Consider the following 27,498-nt stretch of genomic DNA (forward strand, 5'->3'; position numbering starts at 1 on the left):
TAGCCATTTTTATTATTGCTTCAAAATCACACATTGTATATATTTTGTATTATTTCTACTTTATAACTTATGCCTTGGTCACATCAAATCCCCAAACACTACTTCCCCCTGGAAATTCTCTCTTGTAACAAAGAAAAGTGTTAGCAAAACCCACTGTCCAAGCACTTCTTCTGATCCAATGGTGTGTTTGTATAATTTTGGAGCTGCTTTTAACCTGGCTTAAGTTTCTACCAAAGAAGAACTCGTGTGAAAATGAAAAGGCTTTCTTTTTAGTACTTTGAGTTTGATTTTACTTACACATAGTTTTTACAGTTCTTTTAGAATATATTGGGTTAATATATTGGGTTTTATGTTTGTTTTTAAACTCTTAACCTAGCATCTTGAAATCAATTCTGTTCCCTAGTTCCAAGGCAGAAGAATGGTAAAAGCTAGGCAGTAGGGATTAAGTGACTTGCCCAGGGTCATACAGCTAGGAAGGGTCTGAAGCCAGATTTGAACCTAGAACCTCCCATCTCTGGACCTGGCTCTCAATCCACTGAGTCACCTCTCTGACTCCTTGTCATGCATTTATTTTAACTGCCTAATTAGGTTGCAAATAGAAATTCTTTTTTGCTTTGATTCTAGCCCATTGTCATTTTTATCCTGTAACTATTTTGGGTAGGATTATACTCAAAAAGCATGAAATGGAATATATATTTTTTAAAAGAGTTCAATGGTATTTTGTGCTCATATGATAATCATGTTAAAGTAGACATGAATATCTTACAGGCTGAATATATGTGTGTTTGTGTGTGTACGTATGTATAGGAATGTCTGCTCATCCAGATACACTGAGCTATGAATGGCTCTGAAAGGCACACATGCTGTATTTCCTTACCGAGTGTACACATAAACTCAAAGGAAAGTCCTTTCTGCTCATAAAAAGACTGCTTCCATGCTCACATTTGACATTTAGGTAGATAATTATTCCAATACATAGCCGTGAGCTCTTTTCCTAGACTCCTACAGATTCAAAATGGCGGCACTGATTCTCTACTAGATGATGGCTTTGTCCTTTGTGATCAACCCCAGTCCTCCACTTTTCCTCATTTTAATTCTGCTCATTACAAAATCTGTGAAAACCCAACTGCTGGTTTGAATTATCCATAAATCTATCACATGAATGAATCATTTTCCTTTTTTAATATTAAAGAAAAAGTCTTAAAAGAATTAAAGAAATTGCATTTTAAAAAGTAAGCTCAGGGGCAAAGAGGTGGCTTCAGTGAATATAGAGCCAGAGCTTGAGACAGGAGATCCTAGATTCAAATGTGGCCTCAGATACTTGAGCTGTGTGACCTTGGACAAGTCATATAACCTTGTTTGCATCAATTTCCTCATCTATCAAATGAGCTAGAGAAAGAAATGGCAAACCACTCCAGTATCTTTGCCAGGAAATCCCCAAAAGGGGTCACAGATATTTGGACATGACTGAAAAACAACTGAACAACAACGTCAACAAAAACCTGTGTTTATTTGATGTTGTCACTATCTGACCAAACCTTCCGGGGCAAAGCATCATCCCTGTAGGCTCTGATAGTCTCAAGAGCTAACTGATAGGTACAGGATTTCTAATGAGTATCTTCCACAAGCTACCACTTTAATTTGCAAACAATTTGGCTTTTAAAGAATTTCTTCTTCATCATAAATAGCTACTCTAAATGAGGTTCAAGGAATCTTTGCTGGCCTGGCTCCTTTTTTTAGCCTGTTGAGGTTTAAGACCTCTGGACACAAAGGCAGCCTTCCCCCAGGACCTGAACATGTAAAAGGCTCGGTTTGGCCCTGTCCAGCACGTCTGGGTTCCCAGAGTTCAACATTTGCACATCAGAATCATGTTCTGTGTAGCATGGGCCCTTATTGAGCTCTCCAGTCATCACAAATTGGTACTGATTATGTTGTCTTTAAAATGTGACAAGCACAATACTTTAGAAGAGGTGATTATTTTTATCCCTCATCATTAGGTGATGCTTATAAGAAATAGGGGGATTTTTATCTTGGCATCTGCAAAAATATATTGAACACCTACCTACAGGAGTAAGGTACCGAAACATTTCAGAAACAAGCTTACATCCTAAAATTTAGGATTTTAATATCATTTGGCGTTCGAAATCTGTTAACCAGACTCTGGAAAATAGAATCTTAATTTTAATTCACTTAATTTTTACAAATTGGACAGACATTAATGGTTTAATTACTTATGGCTTATTAATTTGCTTAAGAGCTTATTGCTTTCCTAGTGTGTTCCATGAATATGAATAAAACCCTTAATTTTATATACAATTATATCCCACTTTCCATGTTTACAGAAGGAAGAAAAATTTTCTAACCCTGTCCATTAGTCTCCTTGCTCAGAGTCACTATGGGCCAGGGATAGCCAAGATGGTCAGATTTCTCCAGCATGTCCTGGGGACAGTTCTATAGGGTGGGAGCCGCCTGCCGCGCCCCTCTGCTTTAGAGTAAAGGCCAAGCCTTTTCCTCCCCAGAAAACACATTTCCTAGTTGGGTTTGGTTTTGGGCAGTGCAGATGAATGTCTCGAGAGTGTGCCTTCAGCATCAGTGAGAGGAGAACGGACAATGTCTGTGGAAGTCGCGGGGAGCCATGGTTTCCCTCTTAAAATAGTAACATGTATTTTACTACAAATGTTGTTGACATTGTGTGAAGATTTGAAGGACTAGCATGTGGAGGAGGGACTCAGCCTGTTGTGGTTGCTGCTGGGAGCACTCAGAACTTGGCAAGTGGTAGAAAGGGAGGTTTAGGATTGTAAGGGTCAGAAATATAAGGGGTTAAAAGGAAGGTTTGGACTCGATTTATCTGAGTGTGGTCGCCAGGAATGAATGAATTCCAAATGATTTTTTTTTTGTAATTTATAAACTATAGAAAGAGTGAAAGTAGAAAAATGAAAAAGAGGGCAGAGTAAGAAATCTAGCTTAACAAGCTAGACTATTTGCTCAAGCCCTGGCGTTACTCTGGCAAGGCTCCAGAAGCCCCAGCCGGAGGGCCCAGGGGTCAACTAAACGAGGGTTTTAGTGGAGGCTAGTACCTCTCAGAGCAAGCTAGGGACAGGACTCAGCCTTTCTCACTCACCCACGTGGTAGTCCTAACAGAAGCTGTCCTCAGCCAGAGCTTCTCCACGGTCAAGTTGAAGGCGGACGACCTCGTCACAGGAAGTTCGTGGCATCTTTAAAGACCCCGCCTTGTCGTCACTTCCTGGGCCTTCCTTCCACTTGACATGGACCAATTACAGCTAAAGCTTTGCGTAGGACCGCCCAGGGGGCAGTCAGTGGGTTTTGATTCATCGCCCACTTTCACACACGTGGGTCACAGACCTCCCCCACTTAAGGATAATTGGGATGTCTACACTTCTGGTAATTCATTCTAAAAAATGGGCAGGGGAGAGTTAATCCCATCTTCACAGGATCGGCCAGACAACATGGTGACCGCCCCTTCCATCTTAGGGTCACGACAGAGTGCTGGTTCCAAGCAGCCGAGCAGGAAGGCCTGGCCAGTGTGACCAGCCCGGGGTCCACTAGCTAGGACGTGTCTGCCAGCCTTGAACGCAGCACCTCCCACCTCTGGTCTGGCTCTCCCTCCTCTGAGCCCCCTGCTGCCCCCTTCACGTGTTTGAGTGGGCTTATATTGACGGAAGGTTGTTAGGAAGAGATGGGTTAGATGGTCTCTTGGGAAAAGATTCAATTCTTAAGTGTTTAATAGCCCACAGCTTTGTTCGTGTATTAGACCCCAGTGAGACTAACGTGTGATCTTCACACGGCGCCTCAGTCACCATTGATTAAGCGCCTGCTGTGTGCCGAGTGTTCTGCTAAGCGGCAGGAGATACCAGAAAGACAGTCTGTGCGCTGGAGGAGAGGAGCAGCAGAGGAGCAGGCCCCACCGGTGTGGCGGCCCTGGCTGTGCTGCCCAGCTCGGGGGACAGGGAGCACCAGGCGGTGGAGTCTGAGCCCTGCCAGAGAGGACCGAGGACAGCGGAGGCACTGACGGGCCACCCCACGGCCGACCCTCGGGCCGCAGGAGAGGAAAAGCAACCAGGAGGGGCCCAAGCTGAGGCTCCAGACCCGGCCGAGGCTAGGCGTGGTGTTGGTTTTCTCCTGAGGTTTTTTCTTTTCTGCGAGGGAGAAAGAGAAACAGAAGATCCTCTCTTGGGGCCGCTTTTCCATCATCCGACGTTGGTCAGCACGTGCCATGGGCCCTCGTTGGGCCAAACGCTGTGGGGACGGAAAGACCCAAACAGGAAACACCTCCGCGGCCCTGAGAGCCCTTTGGAGGAGAGGCTTGTCTCCTGCCAAGGCGAAGCAGAGTCAATTAAAACATCAATGGAGGGCTCTGAGAAGGGGTCAGTGCCAGCCAGGGAGGGGGCCTGCCTGGAAAGGCTTCACATGAAGCAGGCAGTTGGCGAGCCCAGGGAGGATGGGGATTCTCCTGGGGGAGGAGCGGGAAGGAGGCCCAGAAGACTGAGCAGAAGGTCCGGGGCTTATCCATCCGTGCTGGGGGGAGCTTAGACAGACCCTTTGGGACTGCTTTACTGTAGAGGCACCCCCTGAACAGGGGACTGACCTCACCAGGCCCATAGTAGGGAAAATCACCTGTGCAGCTCTGTGGAGGGAGACACTTAAAGCATGTGCACGGGTGCGAGAAGGGAGCTTCTACTGGTTGCTTCAGGGGCCCTCAGGAGACCCACTGAGTCCACAAGCCCTGAGAGGGTGTGAGTCCATGTTCCCCTGGAGAGCCTCCTGTGACGAAGTGTCAGAGTCCTAGAAACGGTTAATACTGGCAAATCGGGAGTTAGGACATCTTCCATGGAGGGAGGGTCTTTATCTGTCTGCCCTGCTCAGAAGAGCCCCACAGGTTTATTTTCTTTTCTAAAATGAAGCGAAAGTGATTTTTTTCTGTTACAAAAGTTTTTAGCTAATAAAAATTAATAAATATTGTCTTATATCTTAAGACCTTTTAAAAAAGAAACATTATGGGGGCAGCCGGGTAGCTCAGTGGATGGAGAGCCAGGCCTAGAGATGGGAGGTCTTGGGTTCAAATACAGCCTCAGACACTTCCCAGCTGTGTGACCCTGGACAAGTCACTTGACCCTCATTGCCTAGCCCTTACCACTCTTCTGCCTTGGAACCAATACACAGTATTGATTCTAAGACAGAAGGTGAGGGCTTAAAAAAAATTATAATTTTCAAAATATGGTAAATAAATGCTTGCCTTAAGAAGCCAGCAGTTTGACCTCTGCTCAGCACCAGTTATACCCTGGTTAATCTTGACAACCATCTATTATCAATGCCTCTTTTATTTAATTAAAAATGTCTCTTTTAAAAATTAAAAATAATCCTATCAATATCAAGTTATTCTTTAAAAACAGAATTTGAGAGAAAGCGTATAGGCCAGAGGGCTTAATGGAGAAGTAGGCTTATTGTGACTGACTTCCGTGAGGGAGTTTGAGGGCCCAGCTGTGCTGTTTATTGCTTTTCTGGGCCTTGTTTATAAAGGGTGGGAGCATGTCAGTCTCTCCTCCTTGCCCAGGGACGGAGCAGAGCCCAAGCCGTGGCTGGTGGGGGATGGTGCCTGTGGGAAAACCTGCCTCTTCCTCATCTCCAGCAAGGACCAGTTCCCTGAGGTCTACGTCCCCACCGCCTTTACCTAGCTGGCACGGAAGTGGACAGCAAGCAGGTGGAGCTGCCATTGTGGGACACAGCTGGGCAGGAAGACTACGACCGCCTCCAGCCGTCATCCTCGTGTGCTTCTCCGTCGATAGCCTTGAGAACATCCCTGAGAAGTGGATGCCAGAAGTAGAGCATTTCTGCCCCAAAGTCCCCATCATCCTCGCGGGCGACAAGAAGGACCTGAGGCAGGACGAGCCACGTGCAGAACCCGTGAGGTCAGAGGAGGGCCGGGACACGGCCAATCGGATCAGCACCTTTGGCTACCTTGAGTGTTCTGCCAAGACCAAGGAGGGGGTCTGAGAAGCGTTTGAGATGGCCACTTGGCCTGGCCGCAGGTCCAAAAGAACAAGTAGCGATGGGGCTGCCCTCTGCACCGAGCTCCCCCATCGGAGGCCCACGCACCGGACTCCATGGTGCTAGTTCTTGAACCCTTCCTGCCCAAGGCTGGGTGTGTTCTAATCCTGCCCCCTGCCCTTGGTCCTTCGGGGAAGCTCCTCATGGGGGCTAAAGCTTAGATGGCAGCCTGGGCTTTCCCCAATCATGGAGCAGGGGGAGGGGGGAGGGGGAGAGGTCATGACTGTTTCTCCCGCCCTAGGGGTCGCCCACCAGCATTTTTTATATAACTACTTCTGGAGCCTCCTCTCTCAGATGCCTCCCAGGAAGCGAGGATTCTCCCCCCACCCACTGAAGGTTATTTCTCATCGAGGAAGACACAATACAAGTCTGTGGGGACTCTGAAAAAAAAATGAGGGGAGAGGATGACTCAAGGATCTCTTATGGCCCTGCCTAGTCCTTCAGGATTCTTGGGTGGTCTCGGTCCAGCGCAGTCTATGTGTGCTCCCAAATAGGTTTCTTTGATTTTTCTCTTTAATGAATATCCTAGTGGAAATTTCATAGGAAAGGTCCTTGGTATCTCTTTAAAAGAACAGGTCATTTCGGGCATAAATAAAAGGAGAATGGCGGTCAGGTGAGTTACTGATGCTTAAAAAAGTTCCCCTTCTTCCCTGAGGAAATTTCAACTTCTTTTTGAGAGGTGTTGAAACTCCCAATTTCTCCTGGCATTTCCCTTCCAATTTGTGATCTTTATATTTCCACCTTGTCCCAAAGACAGAATGGAACTTGGTCCTAGCCCGGGATTCCCCAGAAGAGGGCAGCCTCGCGTGGAAAACCAAGATGAGTAAGTCGGCTCTCCCCTCTCTCCTCTCTTTCTCTGGGAAGACTTAATGTTGTTGAAATGGGCATTTAAAAGAAATCGTTTCCTTCCAGGCCTTTCAGTTTTCTTAGCAAAATGTAGTCCTTAGAAAAGAAAAACACCGTGACCGTTCCCTGTCTTGATAGGCTCATACACTAGTGTATAGTATGCTGTACGCGGGAGGTTCACCAAACCCAGATTTCCGTCCCGCGGTGTGTAGGTGTCCACTGGCCCGAGGAAGAGCCTTGGAAGGGAAGGAGCGAATACGCTGTAGAAATAGTGAGGCCCGTCAGTGGGCGGGACAGCTGAGCCGCTGCAGACGGGGGTTCAATCTAGCCTCAGAGACTTCCTTGCTGCTTAGCCCCTACCATTCCTCCGCCTTGGAACCAGTACACAGTATTGATGCTAAGATGGAAGATGAGGGCTTAAAAAAATAAATAAATGAGTGAATGAATGAATGAATGAAGCCTCAATTAAGGTCTTACTCTGTGCAGACCACTGTGTTAAGTGCTGGGGATACAAGTAAAAAAGTAAAGACAGTCTCTGCTCTTAAGGGCCTCTAATCCTCATGAGAGTGACACCACCTACGGAAGGTTTCAGCTGTAAGCCACTGTCAGGTCTCTGCACTCCTGGCATTGCCCCATAAACTCTTTGCAGTCTCCGATGTTGAACCCTTGGCCAGGGCCTTGAGTGTCATGACTTCTGTCCTGGGTCCCCCGCAGCCACGTCAGCCTTCTCAATTGTGTGGTTTGCTCTGTTTGCCAGCTGTTGGGTTTTATCCCTCTTAAGTGGCCTCTTCTTTGGTTCCAGCGCCTGAGGTTCCCCCTTGGCCGGATCTCTTTGGATCTGGATTCAGTCCTCCTGATCCAAAGTGCTGTAAAGAGCCCAGGACCGAGCACCTATCCCTGAAGAATTCCATTAAAGACCTTCTCCTGGCTGGCATTTAACCCTTTGCGACCCACATTGGCCCTTCAGCCACGTCCAAATTCACCTGATTTTCTCCCAAGAATCTCTGTTGGAAGGACAGTGCTCAGGCCGGCCTGCGTTTCCGTTCTTCTCCAGGCTCCCCCCCTGCCCTGCTCCCAAGCAAATACCTTCCCCCTCCCTCCCTCCCTCCCTCGCTTCCCCTCAGCTCCCCACTTTGAGTCTCCTCCTGCTTTCCTCCGCGGGCTGCACGCAGCGTCCCCCGTGAGAACATCTCCCTCTCTGTCGAATTTGTATCTTCAGAGCTTAGCACAGACTCGCCCGTCGGAAGGGCTTACTAAATGCTTGTTCCTTCCTTCAGCAGAGAGACAAGCGGGAATGGGGCGGAGAGGACCAAGTCCAAATCCCACCATGGCGGGTTCCCCAGTAATGGAGGAATGCGGTCACGGGCTAGCCTGACGTGTAGGAAGCGCTTAATAAGTGGTTATTAGCCGATGGCTCAGTGGATAGAGCGCTGGGCCTGGAGTCAGGAAGACCCCAGTTCAAATTTGGCCTCAGACACTTGTTAGCTGTGTGACCCTGGGCAAGTCATTTAACCCATTTGTCTTAATCCACTGGAGAAGAACCCCAGAATTTTTGCCAAGAAAACCTCGTAGATAATATTGGTGTGATACGGTCCTCGGGATCACAGAGTCGGGCACAACTGAACGACTGAACCTGTCTGACTGACTGAATAGGGGAAAATCTTCCGTCTCCGTTGTCCCCAATCTGTTTTCCTCGCTAATCCGGTGTATTTTAGTCATTGAGTACATGACTCCGACTAGGCTTCACCAGGCGAGAGCTCGAGAGCGCCACAACTCCGAGAAGCCTTAAAGCTTCCATGTGAAGCAGGAGCGAAACATTGTTTTGAAAAGATTTCTTCAGCAGAGTGTCTGTCATCCAAATCAAAATTGCCCCAAACTTCAGCCTTTAAGAGCATGACTCTGAGGCTTCCCCAGGCTGCCCAAGCGGGCCTCCTTTTGACTGTAGTGCCGAGCTGGGCAAAGGGGCCTGCAGAGTATACTTGCCAGATTATAGCCAGTGAGAATGAGGGGGTGAGTGATGGGCCCGCATAGGGACCCCCCACCCCCCGGAAGCAGATTGTGCTACCTAATGGAGAAGTGCAATTCTTATTTAGAATGTGAGCTCAGAGAGGGCCGGGGAGCAGAGGTTCATAATGACTCCTGATGGTCAGAGTAAATCCCAAATCAGTCCAGCTGGTTTTACTCAAGAAAATGGATCTCCCTCCTGTTTTAAGTATGGCCCCTAGGTGAGAACGGATCCACGGAGGTCTGAGGAGAGAGAAGGCTCTTTTAGGCCCATTTTATACGTGAGAAAATGAAGGCCGGAGGGAGTTCAGTCTTGCTTGTGGTCGCGTGGCCATCGACGGCTCCATGTCGGAGATGTACTTACTCATGTCACGTCAGAGTGTCGAGGTGGGCCAGCCTGTGCTTCCTTTATTTTCACCTTGAGTTTTCGGGTTCTCTCACATCTCCACGTCCTCTCCCCACTCTCGGTTTCACAGACACGTTGGCTCATGCTTCCTGTGGGCCTTCGAGCCGCTCACACCCGAAGAGTGCGGGGAACAAGCGGTGGCAGGACGGGCCTGGCCGCCCCCATCGTCTTCACACAGAGCGGTCCCAGCCTTGTACTTGTTAGAGGACTGACAGATTTTCCAAAGGCAGGCCTTTAGCTACACGCCAATAAAGCGCATTTACAAACAAACACCTACACACTCATATTTTATGTGATCTTCCATACACTTTATGTTCTGAGAGCAAAATGGATTACGGAACGCGCCACCCCTGGCATTCCTCCTCTGGCACCATCTGCCGCTGCCGCCATCGTCACGGTGACTTTGCATTTTCTCCGACTCGGTTTAATACCGATTTCTGCCACGGTCGGGGCCTTTTGGGGTCTAAAGACTGTCGTCTCACTGACGTCCAGAGGACACAAAGCCCAGCTCTGCAAACCCCCTAGGAGAGATGTGCGGTCACAGGCCAAAGCGGATCTCAGTTGTGCAACGCTCGGCTCAGGGTGCTTCTTTTTCAGTCCTGGGGCAGACGGGTGGTGCCCGAGGGCGGGCAGTGAGGTAGAAGGCCGCCACAGACCTCGGTAGCATTTCAGATTGAAACGGTAACGCCTGGCGCCCTCGGATGGGCTCCGGCGCTCCGGCTTCCTTTGCCAGCCTTTTAGGGGGCTCCTGGGGATGCTCTTGCTGCATCCTCAGAAAAGGTCAGTTTTGCTCTCAGCCTAACGGGCCTCTGTGGCGCCTCTCCCGACCCCTCTTCCTGCCGGGCGTTCCCTGCGCTCAGGGCTTCCTTGTGTAGCTGGCACCGGCGCCAGTCCGTTAGACTGCAAACTGTCTGCGGGCAGCTTTTCTCTGTCCCCCCAGCATGTAGCAGGTGGCCGGCACAGGGCAGGGGCTCGGTCAGTGGGACGAGCACAGGCGCCCCGGAGGCCCTTGCACCCTGTCCAGGGGGACAGCACTTACATCCATAACTAGAGGCAAAATTAATCGGAGGTAAACTTTTAGAGGAAAGCCCCCGGAACCGCAGCGGCCAGGCAGGCTGCTTGGCGGAGCTGGAAAGACGGGCAGGAGGGGGGGGGTCACAGGGGAGGACCCTTGGGAAGGCGGGGGGGGGGGAGCAGGGAGGGTCGAGTTCACTGGGTGAGGGCAGTCCCGCAGCAGCCTCTGTTAGATGGCTGCCGTCCGGTTTGGGGAGGTAGAGACAAAGCAGGCCGGAGGGAAGGAGGGCCTGGCTCAGCAGCTGGCAGCTCAGAGAAGGAAAGAGGCCATGCACAGGCCTTGGGTGACTAGGAGGAGAGGCAGAAATGGGAAGAAGTCAGGGTCTGAGGGGCTGAGTTTGAGATGCTGCAGGGCAGAGTCACAAAGAGCTGGAATTCAGAGAGATGCGCAAGGGAGAGAGACCAGAAAGAGAAGAGCCTGGCTTGGACCAGCCTTGGGGATGCGCCCCAGTTAGGGAACAGGATGAAGAAGCCCGAGGAGGAGGAGGCAGTGAAGTCATCAAGACTACATTGTAGGGGCCACTACAGGGCTCCGTGGATGGAGAGCCGGCCTCACAGATGGGACGTCCTGGGTTCAAATCTGACCTCGGGTACATCTTAGGTGTGTGGCCCTGGCCAAGTCACTTAACCCCCATTGCCTTCCCTTACTCTCCTCTTCCTGGAGTCTTGACATTTTTCATGAAATCCCCCCAAAGCTCTCAGGAGGAGCCTTCAACCATAGTTTTAGCTCTCAGTAGAGTGGGTGGTGCTGGTGATGGCAGCACATCCAGGCTCTGGACCCTCAGCCATCTGCTAAGCATCAGAAGCTTTAGGAGGACGGAATTGCAGATGGCATTGCTGGACTGACTGTGTGAGGGTATTCACAAGAGAGGATGGGGTCTGCATGAAGGCACAGACACAGCCTGAAGCACAAGAGAAAGGAGCCAGAAGGGCCACTGAGCCAGTGTTTAGTCAGTCAGTGAACAGCATTTATTAGGCTCTTACTGTTTTCCAGTTGGCATTCTAAATGCTAGGCAGACAGAGAAAGACAAAACAAGTTCCTGTTAATTAGAGTTCTAATAGAGGAGACAACTTGCAAAAAAATTTACATACAAAATACTGAAAATATTGGCAGTTTTTAAAACCCTGACCTGTTGTCTTAGAACCAATATGAGTAGTGATTCTAAGGGCAGAATAGTGTTAAGGGCTAGGTAGTGAGAGTTAAGTGACTTGCCCAGGATCACACAGCTAGGAAGTATCTGAGGCCATTTGAATCCAGGAGCTCCTGTCTCCAGGTCTGAGTCTATCCCCTGAGCTACCTGACTCCTCCCAAAATATAGGCATTGATTTTTTTTAATTAAATTTTTTTATTTAGAATATTTTTCCGTGGTTCCATGATTCATGTTCTTTCCCTCTCCCCTTCCAGAGCTCGCAAGCAATTCCACGGCATTATACATGTGTCATAAATACACGTATTATTTATGGAGAATGCTGTTACAGGGAAGACCTCTTGCAGAAAGCAGGATTTTTAGCTGAGTTCTGGAGAAACTGAGGGAAGTCAGGAGGTAGAAGGAAGCATTCTAGGCCTGGATGTCAGCCAATGTGGGCAGATTGCAGGGAATGTAGAGGTGGGGAGGACAGGGAGAAAGAGGCCAGGATGAAAAGGGCTTTAAGAGCCAAATTTGGAACCACTTGGGCTTAGGCTCCCAATGAGGCCCTGTGCTTCAAGGTCTAACATGGCTAAAGGCTGAGCAGGGCACCCAAGAAGGGGCAGCCAAATAGGCAGGCCAAGCAGCAGGACCAAGGGGGCCAAGAGATAGGGCAGTGGCAGTGGTGGAGGCCAAAGAGGAGGCCTGAGACACAAGACCTGAAGCAAGACAGTGGATTTGGTCCCTTTGGAGAGAATTCTCCAGCTCTGCTTAGAAGCATTCAGTTAGAGTGGAAGGACTCAAAGTAACCTAAATTTGGCATTTGACAATCATGATTGGCAATTAGACACAGGTGTGAGGGCCTGCAGGGAAAGAGAGGAGCCTAGCCAGAGCCCCAATGTCACCAAAGGGGATCACGAGGAAAGTTGGAATGAAATGATCAGATAAAGGCATTCTGGAGTAGATGAATACCTGTGGGTGATGGCAGTGGGGACAGAAGGGAAGATCACTGAGCTGTCAGACAGAGGGAGGCCTGGAATTTTCTGAGGAAGCAGAGATGTCTAGGAATGACAAGCACTTACGTAGAGACTGCTGTGTGCCAGGCAGGGGCAAAGGGCTTTACAAATGTTTACTTCAGATCCTTACAACAACCTGTGATGTGAAGTTCCCATTTTCCAGTTGGGGAAACTGAAACAAACAGCGGTTCAGTGATTTGCTTAGGGTCACATAACTAGGAGGTGTTGAAGTCTGAACTCAGATCTTCTTGATTCTAGGCTTACTCACAATGCCATCAGGCTTGGCTGCTATCTTACAGAACTTCCAGCATCTTGATGCAGAAAGGGCGAGTGATTAAGAGTAAAAAATAAACTTGAATATGGAGGAATGTGCACACAAAAAAATTAGGAAGCAAAATCTAGTATCATTTCTAAAGATGGATGACTAAAAGTTCTGAAAATGGCTTCAGATGTTTAAATATATAATCCTGCTCCATGTAATTTTTGTGGTTTTGTTTCTCTTTTGCAGCATCATGATGTTACTCTATAAAATTGACAAATCCTTAGAAAAATTCACAGAAACATGGCAAAGTTTAAAACATTTAAAGGTTTGTCTTTTTTTTATTGATTATCACTTTTTCCTATTTCAATTTGATCCTAATGTACTAAGAGCAGAAATCTTATCAGAATTAGAACAAAATCTAGCCGTTTTAGGAATAAGAATTCATATCACTGTTTATATTTCATTATGTTTGATAATGGCAACTTCATTTTATCTTAATTGTATTTTTAAACAATTCTGTTAAACTTATTTCATTTCCTGGATTCCCCCCCCCCTTAAAAATGAACTTTATGAAAATTTAAATGAAATTCAACAACATTTAAACTAGCTTTAGATGGCAGTTTTCTGATCTTTCCTTCTCCTGACCTCCCATAGTTAAATATTTTGCCTTTCTTTTAAGAACTTATTTATATAGATAGGTTTTCTAGTAGTTATTTGTATGTCTATTGTATCCTGCTATAAGATGTGACCGCTGCAGGAACAGGAATTCCACTGTAACATGCATGCATTTATTCCCTTGTGTTTGGCAATGATTACTTGTTTTAAAGCAGCCCTGTGGTTCTGTCAGTGCTGCGAACTCCTGCAGAGCAGAGGCCTTTCTTCATTGCCCATGGTGTCATAGGTCCTAGAGATAGTTCCCTTTTTCACACTGGAGAGCTTAGGCTTTTGTTCTAGAATGTTGGGGCAGTTTTCTTGGATAATTTCCTGTAGGATGATGTCCAGGCTTTTTCTTTTGTCATGGTCTTCTGGTAGACCAATGATTCTTGAGTTGTCTCTCCTGGAACATTTTCTAAATCTTCTGTTTTGTCAATGAGGTGTTTCATATTTTCCTCAATTTTTTCATTCTTTTGACTTTGTTTTATAGTTTCCTGCTGCCTTGTGAAGTCTCTTGCTTCTAATTGTTGTATTCTGGTTTTAAAAGACTGAATTTCATCCCTGGATTTTTGGTCATCCTTCTCCTTCTGGTCTGATTTTCTTTGGAGATCATCTTTCATCTTTTTTTGCCTCATCTTTCATCTTCTTTGCATCATCTCTCATCTCCTTTGCTTCATTTTCAAGCTGATTAATTTTGGCTTTCAAGACACTATTTTCTGTTTTCAGATGACTTATCTTGCTTTTTAAGTTCTTTTCCCAGTTGTCTTCAACCTCTCTTAATTGTGTTTTGAATTGTATTTTGAGTTCTTCCAAAGCCTGTGTCCAATTTGCTGGAGTTTCTGTGTTTTTGCTTGGTGTTCCTTGATCCTCCTCTGTTGCATTTGCTCTTTGTTCATTGCCTGGATAGAAGCTGTCGATTGTAATTTCTTTTTTCTTTTTCTATTGTTTGCTCATATTTGCCCCTTCTTTTCCCCCTGTAGTTGCCTGCACTTTTGCTCCTCTCATTATGTGTTGGATCTGTGTGTTTGGGCTTTTCTGTCAATCCCTTGGAGCAAGGCTCTCAGAGCAGTCTGGGAGGAAGGGGTGTTGGAACTTGGGCTTCCCTACCCATTGAAGGCTTGATAAGATTAAGCCCATGGGAGTTGAACTTGCTGAGCAGGATGTGCCCTGAGGCTAAAACCTCAGGGGCGGGGCAATATGGAGTGTCTGCTGCTGTGACTAGGCTGCCTGCTCTGTGCTTCTTCTCCAACTGCTTCCCCGTCACCTGTGTTCAGAGCCCTGAGCTTGACACAGCTTTGCCTGCAAGGTACTCCCTCCAGACCAGCACCTTTGCCCGCCCAGAGGTTCCAGCCACTGCTGGAGACTCAGAGCCCCTCAGACCCCATTGTTCTCGAATTCAGGCTTTTTGGGGGGGCGAACCTTTTAAGTGGAGTCCAGTAGAAGGGTTCCTTGGCTCTGTCCTGTTGTTAGGAAGGGTTTTCAGAGGTCTGAACTTTTGCTGCCTCTAAGCCACCATCTTGACTCTGCCCCTCAGAGAGCTTAGGCTTTTGAATGAAGAATGGAAAGGGACGTTTTGTTTGGACCAGCATAACATGGGGTATGATGTGTCCCCACACATTGTGTGGGGTGATCGTGATCTTATTAACAGAATTCTAACTTCCGCCCCCTTTGTTTTAGGCTTTGATGGGCCGGCCAGAGCTGGAAAATCTCATTGGTGTTTCCCAGACGTCCCTGGACTTGAAAAGCGAGGTCCAAAAAGCCAGAGAACTGAGTAATGACACTTTAGAAGTTCTCATGAGTATTTTTCATTACACTTTCTGCACTTTTCAAAATTATCTCTTAAGTTTTGCAGTTTGTGCCAAAGAAGTGTTATATGAACTTGCATCTATAATTAGCCATTGGGGGCAAGATTTAATATTTCCTGAACTGATAAAATCCTTAAATGTGTCCAACATGGTTGATGCCGTTACTATGTTATTCGGAATCCAGTTAAAATGAGAGGAAGTCACTTAATGACCTGCTCAGTAGAGGCATGGCATTTCGTAAAAGTAAAACAGAAAACATTGCCCTAGGCTTTTGGGTTGTGAATGTCATTTCTCCTGGAATGGCAACTTGCTAAATGTTTGGAATATTACTCTTTGGGGGGACCACAGCATTTCTGAAACTGTAGGCAGCTCTGAGCATAGAAGACCCCTGGATATTGTCCTGCCTCATGCACATGGGTCACAGAAGCTCTCTGAGCCTCAGTTTCCCTCTCTGTGGGATTGGGAAAGTAACACTCATCTCACAGCATCATTCTGAGGATTAAGGAATAGAATGGGGGACAGCTGGGTGGCTCAGTGGATTGAGACTCAGGCCTAGAGATGGGAGGTCCTACATTCAAATCTGGCCTCAGACTCTTCCCAGCAGGGTGACCCTGGGCAAGTCACTTCACCCACATTGCCTAGCCCTTACCACTCTTCTGCCTTGGAGCCAATACACAGTACTGACTCCAAGACAGAAGGAGAGGGTTAAAAAAAAAGAGAGAGAATAAATATAAAGCAAATTGTAAGCCTGGAGGTGCTTTGTAGATTAATATTGTTCTGTGAATGGGGTTCCATGACAGAATTTCAGTGCCAGGGATGTTTTCCCACCTGAAATACTAAATATGTAGTTATTAGAAATCACTTGTTTCATGCAGCCCTTTTTCAGAATAATTCCCTCAACTCGTCTTCCTCCAGGGAGGATTCCCAAACCACCCAGGGTCTGGGCTCCTCAGGAGGTTCCAATGCCCAGAGGGACCCAGGCTCAGCTCAGTTTAGGGAAGCCTGATGTTACATGGATTAAGGTTACGTAGCTTAGACCTTATGCCTCTAGTTCCATAGGGTTTCTCATTCTTTTCCTCTTGTTTCTGTATGGGGTTACCTGAAAACTGGGGATATTAACTTTGAAATGTGTTTGGTTTTTTTAAGTGATAAAAGTAAGAAAACAGGAACAGCCAAGACAGAAAACACGAGAGCATTCCACGGGAGGTAAGGGCCTTGGGAACGCCCCTCATTGATTGACTCCCAGGGGGGGCCGCTCGCCAGGACTGGCGTGCTTTGGGGTGGGGGGCTTGGGAAGGCCTGTGAACTTCATATACGGGACCGCAGAGAGGCAGAGGCCTGAGACCTGCCCCCTCTGGCGATGCCTTTGGCATTCGAGGTTGTCCTGTTCTTTTTGGAGGCCGATCCGAGCCACCAGGGCCCGTGTCTGTTGGAGTTGGCAAGTCAGCCCCAGGAGAGAGGGGCTCCCCAGAGTCCAGAGAAGCCACTGTGTGAGCAGCGGGGGGGACCTCAGAGTCGGGATGACATTTCATCAACTGGACGCCCCCAGCCTGAGGCAGCGCAACACCGGATTTTCTTAGCTCCCCTCTCACTGTCCCTGCTACCTCAGGGGATCGCAGATTCGGTTTTCTTATAAGTACTGTCTTGGGTCCACTGGTGCCTTTTCTAATGAGCTCGAGTCCGCTTTCTAGTGTGTTAAGTGAGGGTGTCATAGGCTTAGTGGATTCTTTCCCTGAGACGGAGCTGTGCTAGTTGTTCATCGGGGAACGTGGTGGCTTTCAAGCCAGGAGGTCCTGGGTTCAGATTTCTCCTCTACGTACTGGTTTTGCGGCCAGAGGCAAGTCAGTTAGCTCTGCGGATATTTTGTAAGCCTGGAAGTCATCAATTGCTGTCCGCTTGTGGGGAGGATATTTTCACACGTATAAATGACACCCCACAACAGGGCTGCTGAGGAGCCATAATTAAAGATCTCCGTGTGGATTTGTTGTGTAGGACGGGTCCAAAGATCCGTTCTAGGCCCTCCCCTGTAGGCTCTCAAAGAGAAGCAGCCCCTTCCCGTCCGGCGCGCGCACGCCGCCTCTCCCTGCATTGTCAGCTGCTTTCTGCAGGGGCTGCAGGCTTGCTTCTTTCAGCGTGCTGCCCCCTGGGAAACAGTTCATGAAGTACTCCTGGCGATCCCCGCCTCTTTCTTGGGGTGCTCTTGCTGGGAGGTCTTCCCGCTGGAGTGGGGAGCGAAGGAGCAGCTAGCGTGCCCGCCAGGCTTGGTGGCAGCCTTTTCCTGGGCTCTTGGGGTCGGACGTCCGCCCGAACCAAAGAAGGGAGGGGAGGGGAGGCTTCTTCCTTTTCCCTTCTTAAGCCGTCTTAGAAGCGATCGTCAGTATGGCTTCCAAGGCCACAGGGTGGCACGGGCACGAGGCTGCTCCGAGGAGTCATCAGAAGAGTCTCAGCTTGGCCCTTGTTCCAACCTCTTTATTTCCCATGTTTTTCCTATTATGCCCCCTGAGGATGTCAGGGCTCGCACAGGAAACAGCCTCATTTTGTTTTATTCCTCGAGTCTTGGGAGTATTGGCAATTCTTGCGAGACTTGCTGGGTCTTGCCATTTGACATCACTGTGACGTTCCAGATGAGCACGTGATGGTTTTCAGGGTTCAGGACGGTCCGAGAAGGGTCGGGTTTTCATGGGCTTCTGGAGGGCACGTAGAGCACGGACGGAAGTGGCAGCATCTGGGGGCTTCGTGCCCGGCCCCCGACTTCTCCGTTTCAGGGCTGACTTTGCTTTGTTCCGCGGGAGTCGCATTTCTCCCGTCAGCAATAAGCAGACGTGTGGAAATGAGACGCTGCTTCACACTTCGTCCAGCTGAAGCGCATCCACTGGGCAGCGGGAAGGGGCAGCTCCATGGCTCAAGTGGATTCAGTTGGGGCAGAATGGGGGGTGCGGGCAGAGTGCCCAGCGGATGAGGGATTCAGAGGAGAACCTCGTAGCAAAGAAGACTCGTTTCTCTGTCTCTAAAAAGCGAAGTCGTTGGAAGGTTCCCGAAGACTGTGAACTTGGTGGCCGCCGAGTACACCGTGTAATCGAAGGTTCTTTTTCCGTTGGGGATTTTCATCGTTATTTTTAATTCGTTCTGCTGAAGATTTAAAAATGTGGCCATTCTGTGGGTTCGTGCAGATGGAATGTCACATTTTCATCACATGGGAAGACGCGAAATTTATTTACTTTACATAAACAGCCTCGACTTCAGACATCTCGATGGGAAACATTCCTTCGTCAATGGGCAGCATTCTTCGGCATTTGGTATGGTCGGTTTTGTTAGGGACATAAGAAATAGCTTCATTGTTTGTCCATGCCGAGCACTTAGAGGAAACAAAATGTTTTTGATGAAAGTGTAAGCAGAAGGCCCAGGGTGTGCCAAGAGATGAAGTCTAGGTGGAGAGCTTCAGTCCAAAACACATTTTGTCTGTGCTCAGAAGAAGTGTGTAGGTTGGGTTATGCATATCTTAAATAAAAATGTGAGGCCAGACTTTGTGTAGTGACAGCAAACAGTCTTCCAGAAAACTCACTGTTTCAGCTGTTTACTAGAGAAAATATTTCAGAATTTCCAAGTCTATGCTGGAAAACAATTTAAGATGGAACCAAAATTTCTGCATTATTTTTTAACAGTCAGCTATGTTCTTTTTACATATAAAGAGGGGCCTGGTCAAAGGATTTTAAAATGACCAAATTCTTCCCGTTATTCTCAGACTGTATCATAGATTGAATATTGCCTTTTCTTTCCACCACCCACTGGCTTAGGGCTCCCCTGCCCCAACTTAAATATGTGCATCTCTCTCCCACTCAGCCCCTTCCTTGAGGAAAAAAAAAACGGCCTCCGTGCTCTACTTTTATTCCCGTGAGATAACTCTTTGTTTCTTTTTTTTGTGTACATTAGTCTACATCTTTTTTCCGGGGATGTGCTTCAATTGAAAAAAGCCTTGTTTTGAAGTTTCAAAGATGAATTTTGGGGGAATAACCACAAAAAATATCCTGCTCTAATGCTGTTACATTCAGTGCTCTTGGAGTAGAGAAATGAAAGTCTTCCTTTTCTGACACTTAAATATACATTAATGTACATCTGCTGGCCTCCGCCAGACCTGCAGAGAGGCCCAGCTGGCAGCTCCCGTACGGACCACGGACAGTCGAGATTGTTAGGCTTCCAATTTTTGTGCAATTTACCAAGGTTTTTCTAACAGATGTACAGATTATTTTTAAAAATGACCATTTTGGACCTGGCCAAGGATTTAATGAAGTCCTTAAAGTGGCCTGTTAATATTCAGGCCCACTCCATCATTCCTACCGTATTCAAAATGTCCTTACTCCCAAAGGAATAACAGTTGACCATTTAAATAATGAGTAAATAATTTTTAAAAGTACTGTCGGCTCGGAGTCACTTAGCAGCAATTATGTGGGAGAGAGGCCTGAAGCAAGTTCTCCGCAGACATTGCAGAAATCCAGGTGCTCCGTATGTGCTGATGACAACAAAATGAAAAAGAAAGACTGTAATAATTCTGACTGGTTTTCTCTGCAGAAGGTATTGATTATTTGTGTGTGGTGAGAGATTTGGAAAATTCAATTAAAGGACTTGTGCAAAGCTTTCATAAATTCTCCTCCTCGAGCGTGTACACAGACATTGTACGTCTTAAATCAATGCATCACTTCACAATATATTTTCTTTGAAACATAAAAATAAATAACATTTAAACAGTTCTGCTTACTACAGAAACAAATTTGGTTCTGTGAGAAGCATTTCGTCATGTGCAATCACTGACTCACACACATTTGCCAGCGCTAACAAATTTTACAGACATTTTCTCCAGAGACATAGCTCAGATCCTATGAATGTTTAAATGAGCAGATGGGCAAGAAGGGATGTCAGCAATATAAAAATTGATCAGTTAAAAGATAAAAGCATAAGTAAAGAGATTTGTATGGTAGTCTTAATAGGTTTTATTAAATAAAAATACTATAAAAAGACAGTAATGAATAGACCGAAGGCTTTAACTGTGCTTGAGGTGGAGAAAATTATTCTGGTACATTTAGGAGAAGATTGGTTTTATATCACCCGACAGGTGAACATTTTTTTTCCTGTTTTAGCTCTGTAAATGTTATAGAGTACTAGAATTTGGCCTCCCTCTGTCCCCTCCCTCACCTGCCCCTCAGAATAAAAAAAAAGATTCCAGAACTTTTCAGGGTTGGTGCTATATAGATCTATGAAAGGTACGTAATTACACGGGCGGTTTGCATACTAATTACTAGTAGGGAGAGGAACAGAGGAGACAAGATCATTGGTTTCAGGCCTCACATTGAAGAAAAAAATTGTTTTTATTCAGCTCAAGGGAGGGGAATGAATCCAAAGGATACCAGAATGTTCACATTAGTGGTTTTTTAGATTAAATTCAACTATGATGTAGTAGAAAGCAGAGACACAACTTTGCAAGTGGCTGTGCTGTTGTCATTGTTAGGCCGAGTTTAGGGAGGCACCTTCCCCCTTCACCAAAATGAAGATTTCTAAGAAACTCTGAGAAGAGCTTTTTGCTGTGCTTATGCAGAACCCTATTTAATTTGCCATCAGTTCCCATACAAAGAGCTGTCCAGGCGAGGCTTTTCCGTGCCTGGGAGTCATCCCACCAACAGGCCAATGAAGAACTAAGCTTAGACAGAATTGATGGACCTTACATTAAAACCTTCCTCGATGGGGCTGGATCCCCCCAAGTTGTTTCCCTTCCAGGCTGAAGAAGGTGTATTTTCCTGTTTCACGTGTGGGATGAAATGGAATCCCCCAAAAGGCGACGTTAATCATCACTGATTTTTATCATATTAAATGATTATGGAATGTCTGTGTCACAGGCGCTGCCTTAAGCAATACAGCTCTGGAATATAATCAAAAATCTAAACAACCGATTTCAGTTGGTCTTTTGTACTTAAAACAACCTCGTGGGTTCAGAAATCGGATGAGTTTGCAGACCTCTGAAACAGCATTTCCTTGTGATAAAAACAATTCATTTCATTTCAGTGAGCATCTGTATACGCTGACAGTTTATGGCCTTCGTGCTGCTGATTGCACTTATAATACGTATTCCCAATAGCATTACTTTTGGATGTTCAGGCCTTCGGGAGCTTCTTAGTCTAGGCACAGTGTTGTCCTTACCCTGGAAAACAGCTGACGCGCCTGCCTGCCCTCGTTCTGTGCCAGCTCCGCGAGTCAGGTGCGGACAGCAGGAGGCAGGGCTGCCCCCTCCACTGGTTCTCCGGATCCGTGAGCTCCTCATAGGGTGCTGCTTTCTTCTCGTGAGGCCCGCCAGGGGAGGGAGGGACCTCCTGGATACCAGTCATGTCTTGGGGGGTCGTGGTGGCGGGCCATGAGGCGCTGCCCTGGAGCAGTGCCAGCAGAAAGAGGTGAGCTTCCTCTCTGCCTCCCTCTCGGGCTCTCTCCAATCGGTCGTGTCCCTGGTGTTTGTATCACAGTTGTCAGCCCTCCTCCCGCCAGCCTCTTGTTGCTGGGAATAGAAGAGGCACTTAAAGGCTCTTTTCTTTTTTAACCCTTATCTTCCCTCTGAGCCTTGAGACTGAGGAGTGGTTCTGAGGCTGAAGAGGGCTGCACAATTGAGGATAAGGGACTGGCCCAGGGTCATGCAGCTAGGAAGTGCCCAGGCCAGCTTTGACCCTGACGGCCTGGCGCTCTATCCTCTGAGACACCAAACTGTACCTTGATAAATGCTTATTAGCTAATTTACTATCTTACAGTGGACATGTGACGGGTACATTTAGCAGGCCTGGTGGTATAGGTTATTTTCATTGTAATTTAACTCGAAATGTTTGCTTCTGGTGTTTGACAAATCATTTTTAAAGCACTAATTTTTTTTCCCCACAGATTTTGGACATCTCAACAGCTACGAATTCCTCAAATCTATTATGACCTGAGGTAACATTTTGGTTTTATGGCTAAATTCTGCAAAATTTCCTTGTCTTTGGATGAATGGGAAAATGTTTAATTATTTTTGTTTTCTGTTAGAAAATACAAAATTGTCCTTTCATCTATCTAGTGCTAATCTATGGAGATCTGTGTAAGGAATTATGGCAGGGGGTAGCTAGGTGGCTCAGTGGATTGAGGACCAGGCCTACAAGACAGGAGGTCCTGGGTTCAAATCTGGCCTCAGATACTTCCTCGCTGTGTGACCCTGGGCAAGTCACTTAACCCCCATTGCTCAGCCCTGACCAATCTTCTGCCTTGGAGCCAATTTCCAGTATTGGTTTTAAGACAAGGAAAGTGGTTGTTTTTGTTTTGTTCCCAAATTATGGTAGGAGCTCGCCTTTGACAGAGAGAATACCCTTGGGACACCGGAGCAGCTTCAGAAATGCCGCTTTCTCATGAATAATTCTAAAGGGATTCTGGAATTGTTACCAGTCAAATCTTAGTTGTGAGTGGCGAGGGTGCTGGCAGGATCCAGACTAACCAGAGAGGAGGGGAGTGATTGGGGCCATCTGAGGAGGTCCCAGGGCCCCCGGCCTCGAGTGACAACCAACTCTGCGAGAGCTGATGAGATGGCCACAAGCCGTCGTGTAGAGGGGAAGGAGAGGGCCCGAGATGAAGGTCCAGCACGCAACTGAGCAGCAAGCAGTGAGGCCGGAAAACCAAGAAGAGAGCCCACCAAGAGAGAGGAGTCCGCCACGAGAGGGGAGCCCACCATGAGAGGGGAGCCCGCCAAGAGAGGGGAGCCCACCAAGAGAGGGGAGCCCACCACGAGAGGGGCTCACTGCCTCAAGCGGCAGAGACCAGGAAGCAGCAGGACTGAGAAAAGGCTATCTGCTGTGTCCATGGAGGGGCCAAGAATGAAGTAAGAAGCGGACTGTGGAGCACAGGGGGAAGGAAGGACTGTCCCAGGAGGGAGGAGAGATGTGGGGATAAGTCGGGATGGATCGATGGATGAATGGATGGGAGCATCCAGGAGATGGGACAAGAGGGGTGTCTCCTCTGCTGCAGAGGGGATGGAGTGAGATCATTTGTGCAGTCTTGAGCAGGAAGAGGGTCTCCTCTACGTCTGAGACAGAAGGGAAGGAAGAAATCATGGCAGGAGGCATCTGGGCAATGGGGCATGAGGAGGGGAGGAACTCGATGAATGGCCTCCATGTTTTTCAGTAAAACGTGAAGCAACATTCTTAGCCGAGAGGTTATGTGGGCACAAAATTGTTAATGGGCATCCCAATACTAAATAAACAGTTTTTGTCACTAGTAAGGCTGTAGCAGCTACTCCTCTAAGACATGGTGGTGCTCTTGATGCTACTGGGTCCAGTTGGGCAGAATAATAGGCAATTGGGCGCTGAGAAGGTCCCAAAGTCTGAGTTAAAACACTTGAAGCTACCCCTCTTCGCTCATGTACAAAGTAAATGGCTTGTTGTAATCTGGGATGCCTAGAGCGGGGACAGACAGGATAGCCTTTTTTAGATCTGATAGAGCTGACAGGTGTTCTGGTTCTAATTTGAGGGGTTCAGGGACCGAATCCCTTGTTAGTGCTATGAGGGGTTTAGTAATTTCCCCATAGCAAGGAATCCATTGTCTACAAAACCCGGTTGCTCCCAAAATTGCTCTCAACTGTTTCTTAGTGGTAGGAGCACCTAAATTTTGAATATTCTCAATTTGTTTGGGAGAAATCAAGCGGGCACCTGCAGTTAGGATGAACCCCAAATATTCTACTTTAGGGAGGCACCACTGAACCTTATCCTTTGAGATCTTATGACCTCTTTTGTGCAATTCCAAAAGAAGGTGCTTGCTATCTTCCTGACATGTTTCCACATCTGTTGAAGCCAAGAGTAGGTCATCTACATACTTGATTAATTTGCTGTTTTTAAATTTTATATTATCTGTATCTTGGCTCAAAATTTGCTCAAATAAGCTCAGGCTGTCTACGAAACCTTGTGGCAAATGACTCCAGCAGTATTGTCGGCCCTGCCAGGTAAAAGCAAAGATATGCCTCGAGTTCTCATGTATGGGTATGGAAAAGAAGGCTGAGCACAAGTCTACTACTGTAAAGTATGTAGCTGTGCTAGGAATAGAAGAAATAATAGCATTATTATTGGAAACTACGGAGTGTCTCTTTATAACATGATTGTTCACAGCCCTCAAATCCTGCATGAATCTATAGAGATGTTTGCCATCGGGCCCTCTTTTTGGTTTTTTAACAGGCAGGATGGGCGTGTTGTATTCAGATTTACAAGGGATTATGATTCCCTGTGCAATTAATGAGTTAATTACTGGGGTAATTCCCTCAATTGCATCTTTTGAGAGGGGAAACTGAGGAATGGAAGGAGGTGGGCTAGATTTAGTTTTTATCTGCACAGGAACAGCTGACTTAAGTAAGCCTACATCGGAAGAAGATGTGGCCCAAAGAGACTCTGGTATATCTTCAGGTATTGCAAAGGTGGGATGCTCTTTTTTTCTCCTGACTCTCTGAGAGAATTACAGGGAGTAAATTTAAAGATTCCTCCGGTACTTCCAATGATAAAGAACCATCTGGGGAGCAGGTTATTGTGGCTCTGAGTTTGCATAGAAGGTCCCTCCCCAGCAAATTTAAAGGGGAGTCAGGCATCAAAAGGAAGGAATGTTGTACCTCTAGGGGCCTTACAGACACCATTCTAGGAGGAAGTCTTTTAACTCTTTGGGTTATTCCTGATACTCCCATTACATTTTCTGAGCCAACAGAATAACATTGTAAATCAGGTGTTCTCTTTAATACAGACCAGGAAGCTCCAGTATCTAATAGACAATCATAATAGGTGTTACCCACCTTTAAAGTAACATGGGGTTCATTAGTATGGGGGGGTAGTAGATAGGGACAACGGGTAGTAGGACATCAGAGTTTCCTGTGCCCCAGCACCCCCCCTGGACACCTTCATTGTGTTTGGGAAGTTCCTTGGGCACCCCCCTGAAGGGCATCCCCCTGAGGGGCATTTGCGCCTCGAGTATTTTTTGGACGAGCACCATTTTTTATATTTTGTTGTGGAGTTATTTCATTTGAGTTATTTTCCCAATATCCATTCCTATAGTCATCATTCCTAAAGTTGTGGTTTTCATTGTCATAATTATATTTATTTCTATAATTATCACTTTTGTAGTTGTTATTAAACTGAGTATTCCTTCCTATAATCTTGAGAAAAGCTCTACACTGTACCTTATTGTGGCCCTTCTTCCCACAGAAGTGGCAGGTAATGGATTGATAATTAGATTTCTGGAGAGAGGCAAGTGTCGTTGGTTCATTATCATGCCCACTTTCTAATTTAGTTATCCTATCTATTACACATCTCATTTTTTCCTTCATTTCCTCCATGTCATCATTATTTTCTTCCTCCTTTTCTTTGTTTCCCTTTAAAACATATATAGCTGTTTTTCGCAATTCTTCAAGGTCCATATCTGACCGTCTTGGGCATTATGTTCTAGAATAATTCTTAATTGCTTTGCAAGAGTTATTGACAAAGATCCTTCTAACTTGTCTTAAGCTATTCTCTTTAGTTAGGTCCCAATCCAAGTATCTGTCCCCAAACTCGATTATTCTATCCATGAATCTGGAGGGTGTTTCTTCCTCCTTTTGCTTAATTTTTTCAAGTTCCATCCACTTATCTGTACTGTCTGCACATTCCTTCATTGTCATAAGGATGGCCTCTCTACAATGGTATAGTTGTAGATAATCCTCAGGATTGTTATAGTCCCATTCGGGATCCTGAGATGGCCAATGAGCTGCATTACGCCCCCGGGTTTTGTTGACATGAGCAATTATTTTATTTTTCTCACGTTCAGTTAAAAAAGCCTGTAGCAAGTTCTCAACATCCTTGTAAGATGGAATATACTGAAAAAATATGTCTCCCATCTTTTTTGTTACTAGAAAGGGATCTTGTTCATATGTGGGGATATTTCGTATAAATTCATTTATTTCTTGGGGAGTAAACGGTATCCTATGTCTTAAAGTCACCACATCCCCATTCCGTCCTATTTCAGGTACTTCTCTTAGAGGAAACAGGCCTCTAGTTGAATTTTGTATCTATGGGTCAGTTTGACAAGGACAGGTTTCTCTAGGATGAGATCTCCTTTGCATTGGAATTTGGTTTTCGGTTGGAGAGGGAACATGAGAAACTGGGATTGCAGGGGAAGGGTTTTGGGGATGAAATTCAGTCAAAATTTGCACTACATGAGAGAAGCAGTCTGTTAACTGAGCTATAGGGAAGGTTTTTTCCATCTCTATTTCAGGGAAGGAAATTTCCTCATTCAAAGGTTCAGAAACAGGTCTGTTTCTGGTAGAGTGGGTGTTTTCCAATTGATCCTGTAAGAAACATTTTAGATCTTCTAATTGGGCTTGCATTTTATCCTCAATTTTTTTTCATTTTAGCATCTCTAAATACAGTATTGAGGAGTACAAAAATGACATCACATATTAATATAAAATATAAAAAATTGGAGGTATCCTGCATTCCTCAATGCCCCTAATTCTTCAACTGCCATATAAATGTCAAAGAATGTAGTATTCATTTATATATATATATATATATACATATATCTATCTATATCTATCTATCTATCTATCTATCTATATATATATATATATATATATAGTAATTATTTTTCTAACAGTCTTCACAAAACACGTGGGGAGCAGGACAAAGCAAAAAACTTTCCACAGGGTTTTTTGTTTATTTTCTCCTAATCTAGGTAGTTGTTCCTTAAGGGAAAGGATATTTAGAAACAGCTCTCCCAGCCAGGACTTTAGGGTCCTGTTGCTAAGATTTAAAACAGCTGTTTTCTATCTAACTATCAGAGTCACACAGCTGGAAAGTATCTGAGGTCTGATTTGAATCTAGGACCTTCTGTCTCTAGGCCTGGCTCTCAATCCACTGAGCCACCCAGCTGCCCCTTAAGATTAAAGGGAAGAAAAGAAAAAACTGCTGATTCCAATTTAACTTAAAGAGAAGAGAGAAGAAGTTTTTTATACTCACTTGTTCTAAATGCTGTGTCTTTAAGCCGAGTTAGCTGTTAATAAGGACTAAGTGGTGAGAAGGTAGAGTAAAAAGGCAAGAAAATTCAGGAAGTTTATTGAGGGAATTCACTAGACTCCCGTGGTCAGCCACAATGTGATATGGAAATCACTTTAAAAAACTGATATATATTAATTTAAGGTCGCCAAGGAATTCAGCTATGTAATTCCTAAATGAAAACT

At 46.2% G+C, this 27,498-nt stretch overlaps 1 protein-coding gene and 1 pseudogene across 4 annotated transcripts in view; both read left to right on the forward strand.

The window, feature by feature from the left end:
• ITGB3BP (integrin subunit beta 3 binding protein) overlaps positions 1 to 27,498 on the forward strand; it is a 44,549-nt gene that overhangs the window by 14,406 nt on the left and 2,645 nt on the right. The window contains exons 4-8 of one of the 4 annotated variants that reach the window (XM_007480469.3): positions 6,820 to 6,889; positions 13,048 to 13,126; positions 15,133 to 15,226; positions 16,407 to 16,466; positions 22,170 to 22,220. In XM_007480469.3, coding sequence (XP_007480531.1) covers positions 6,820 to 6,889; positions 13,048 to 13,126; positions 15,133 to 15,226; positions 16,407 to 16,466; positions 22,170 to 22,219 — 353 coding nt within the window. In that variant the 3' untranslated portion in view covers position 22,220. The remainder of the gene's footprint in view (positions 1 to 6,819; positions 6,890 to 13,047; positions 13,127 to 15,132; positions 15,227 to 16,406; positions 16,467 to 22,169; positions 22,221 to 27,498) is intronic. The other 3 variants (XM_007480468.3, XM_016429867.2, XM_007480470.3) reach the window with 3 other exon arrangements.
• LOC103097429 (rho-related GTP-binding protein RhoC-like) lies at positions 4,669 to 6,810 on the forward strand (annotated as a pseudogene).

The sequence above is a fragment of the Monodelphis domestica genome, chromosome 2 (genome assembly GCF_027887165.1).
Source record: "Monodelphis domestica isolate mMonDom1 chromosome 2, mMonDom1.pri, whole genome shotgun sequence".
NCBI lineage: Eukaryota > Metazoa > Chordata > Mammalia > Didelphimorphia > Didelphidae > Monodelphis > Monodelphis domestica.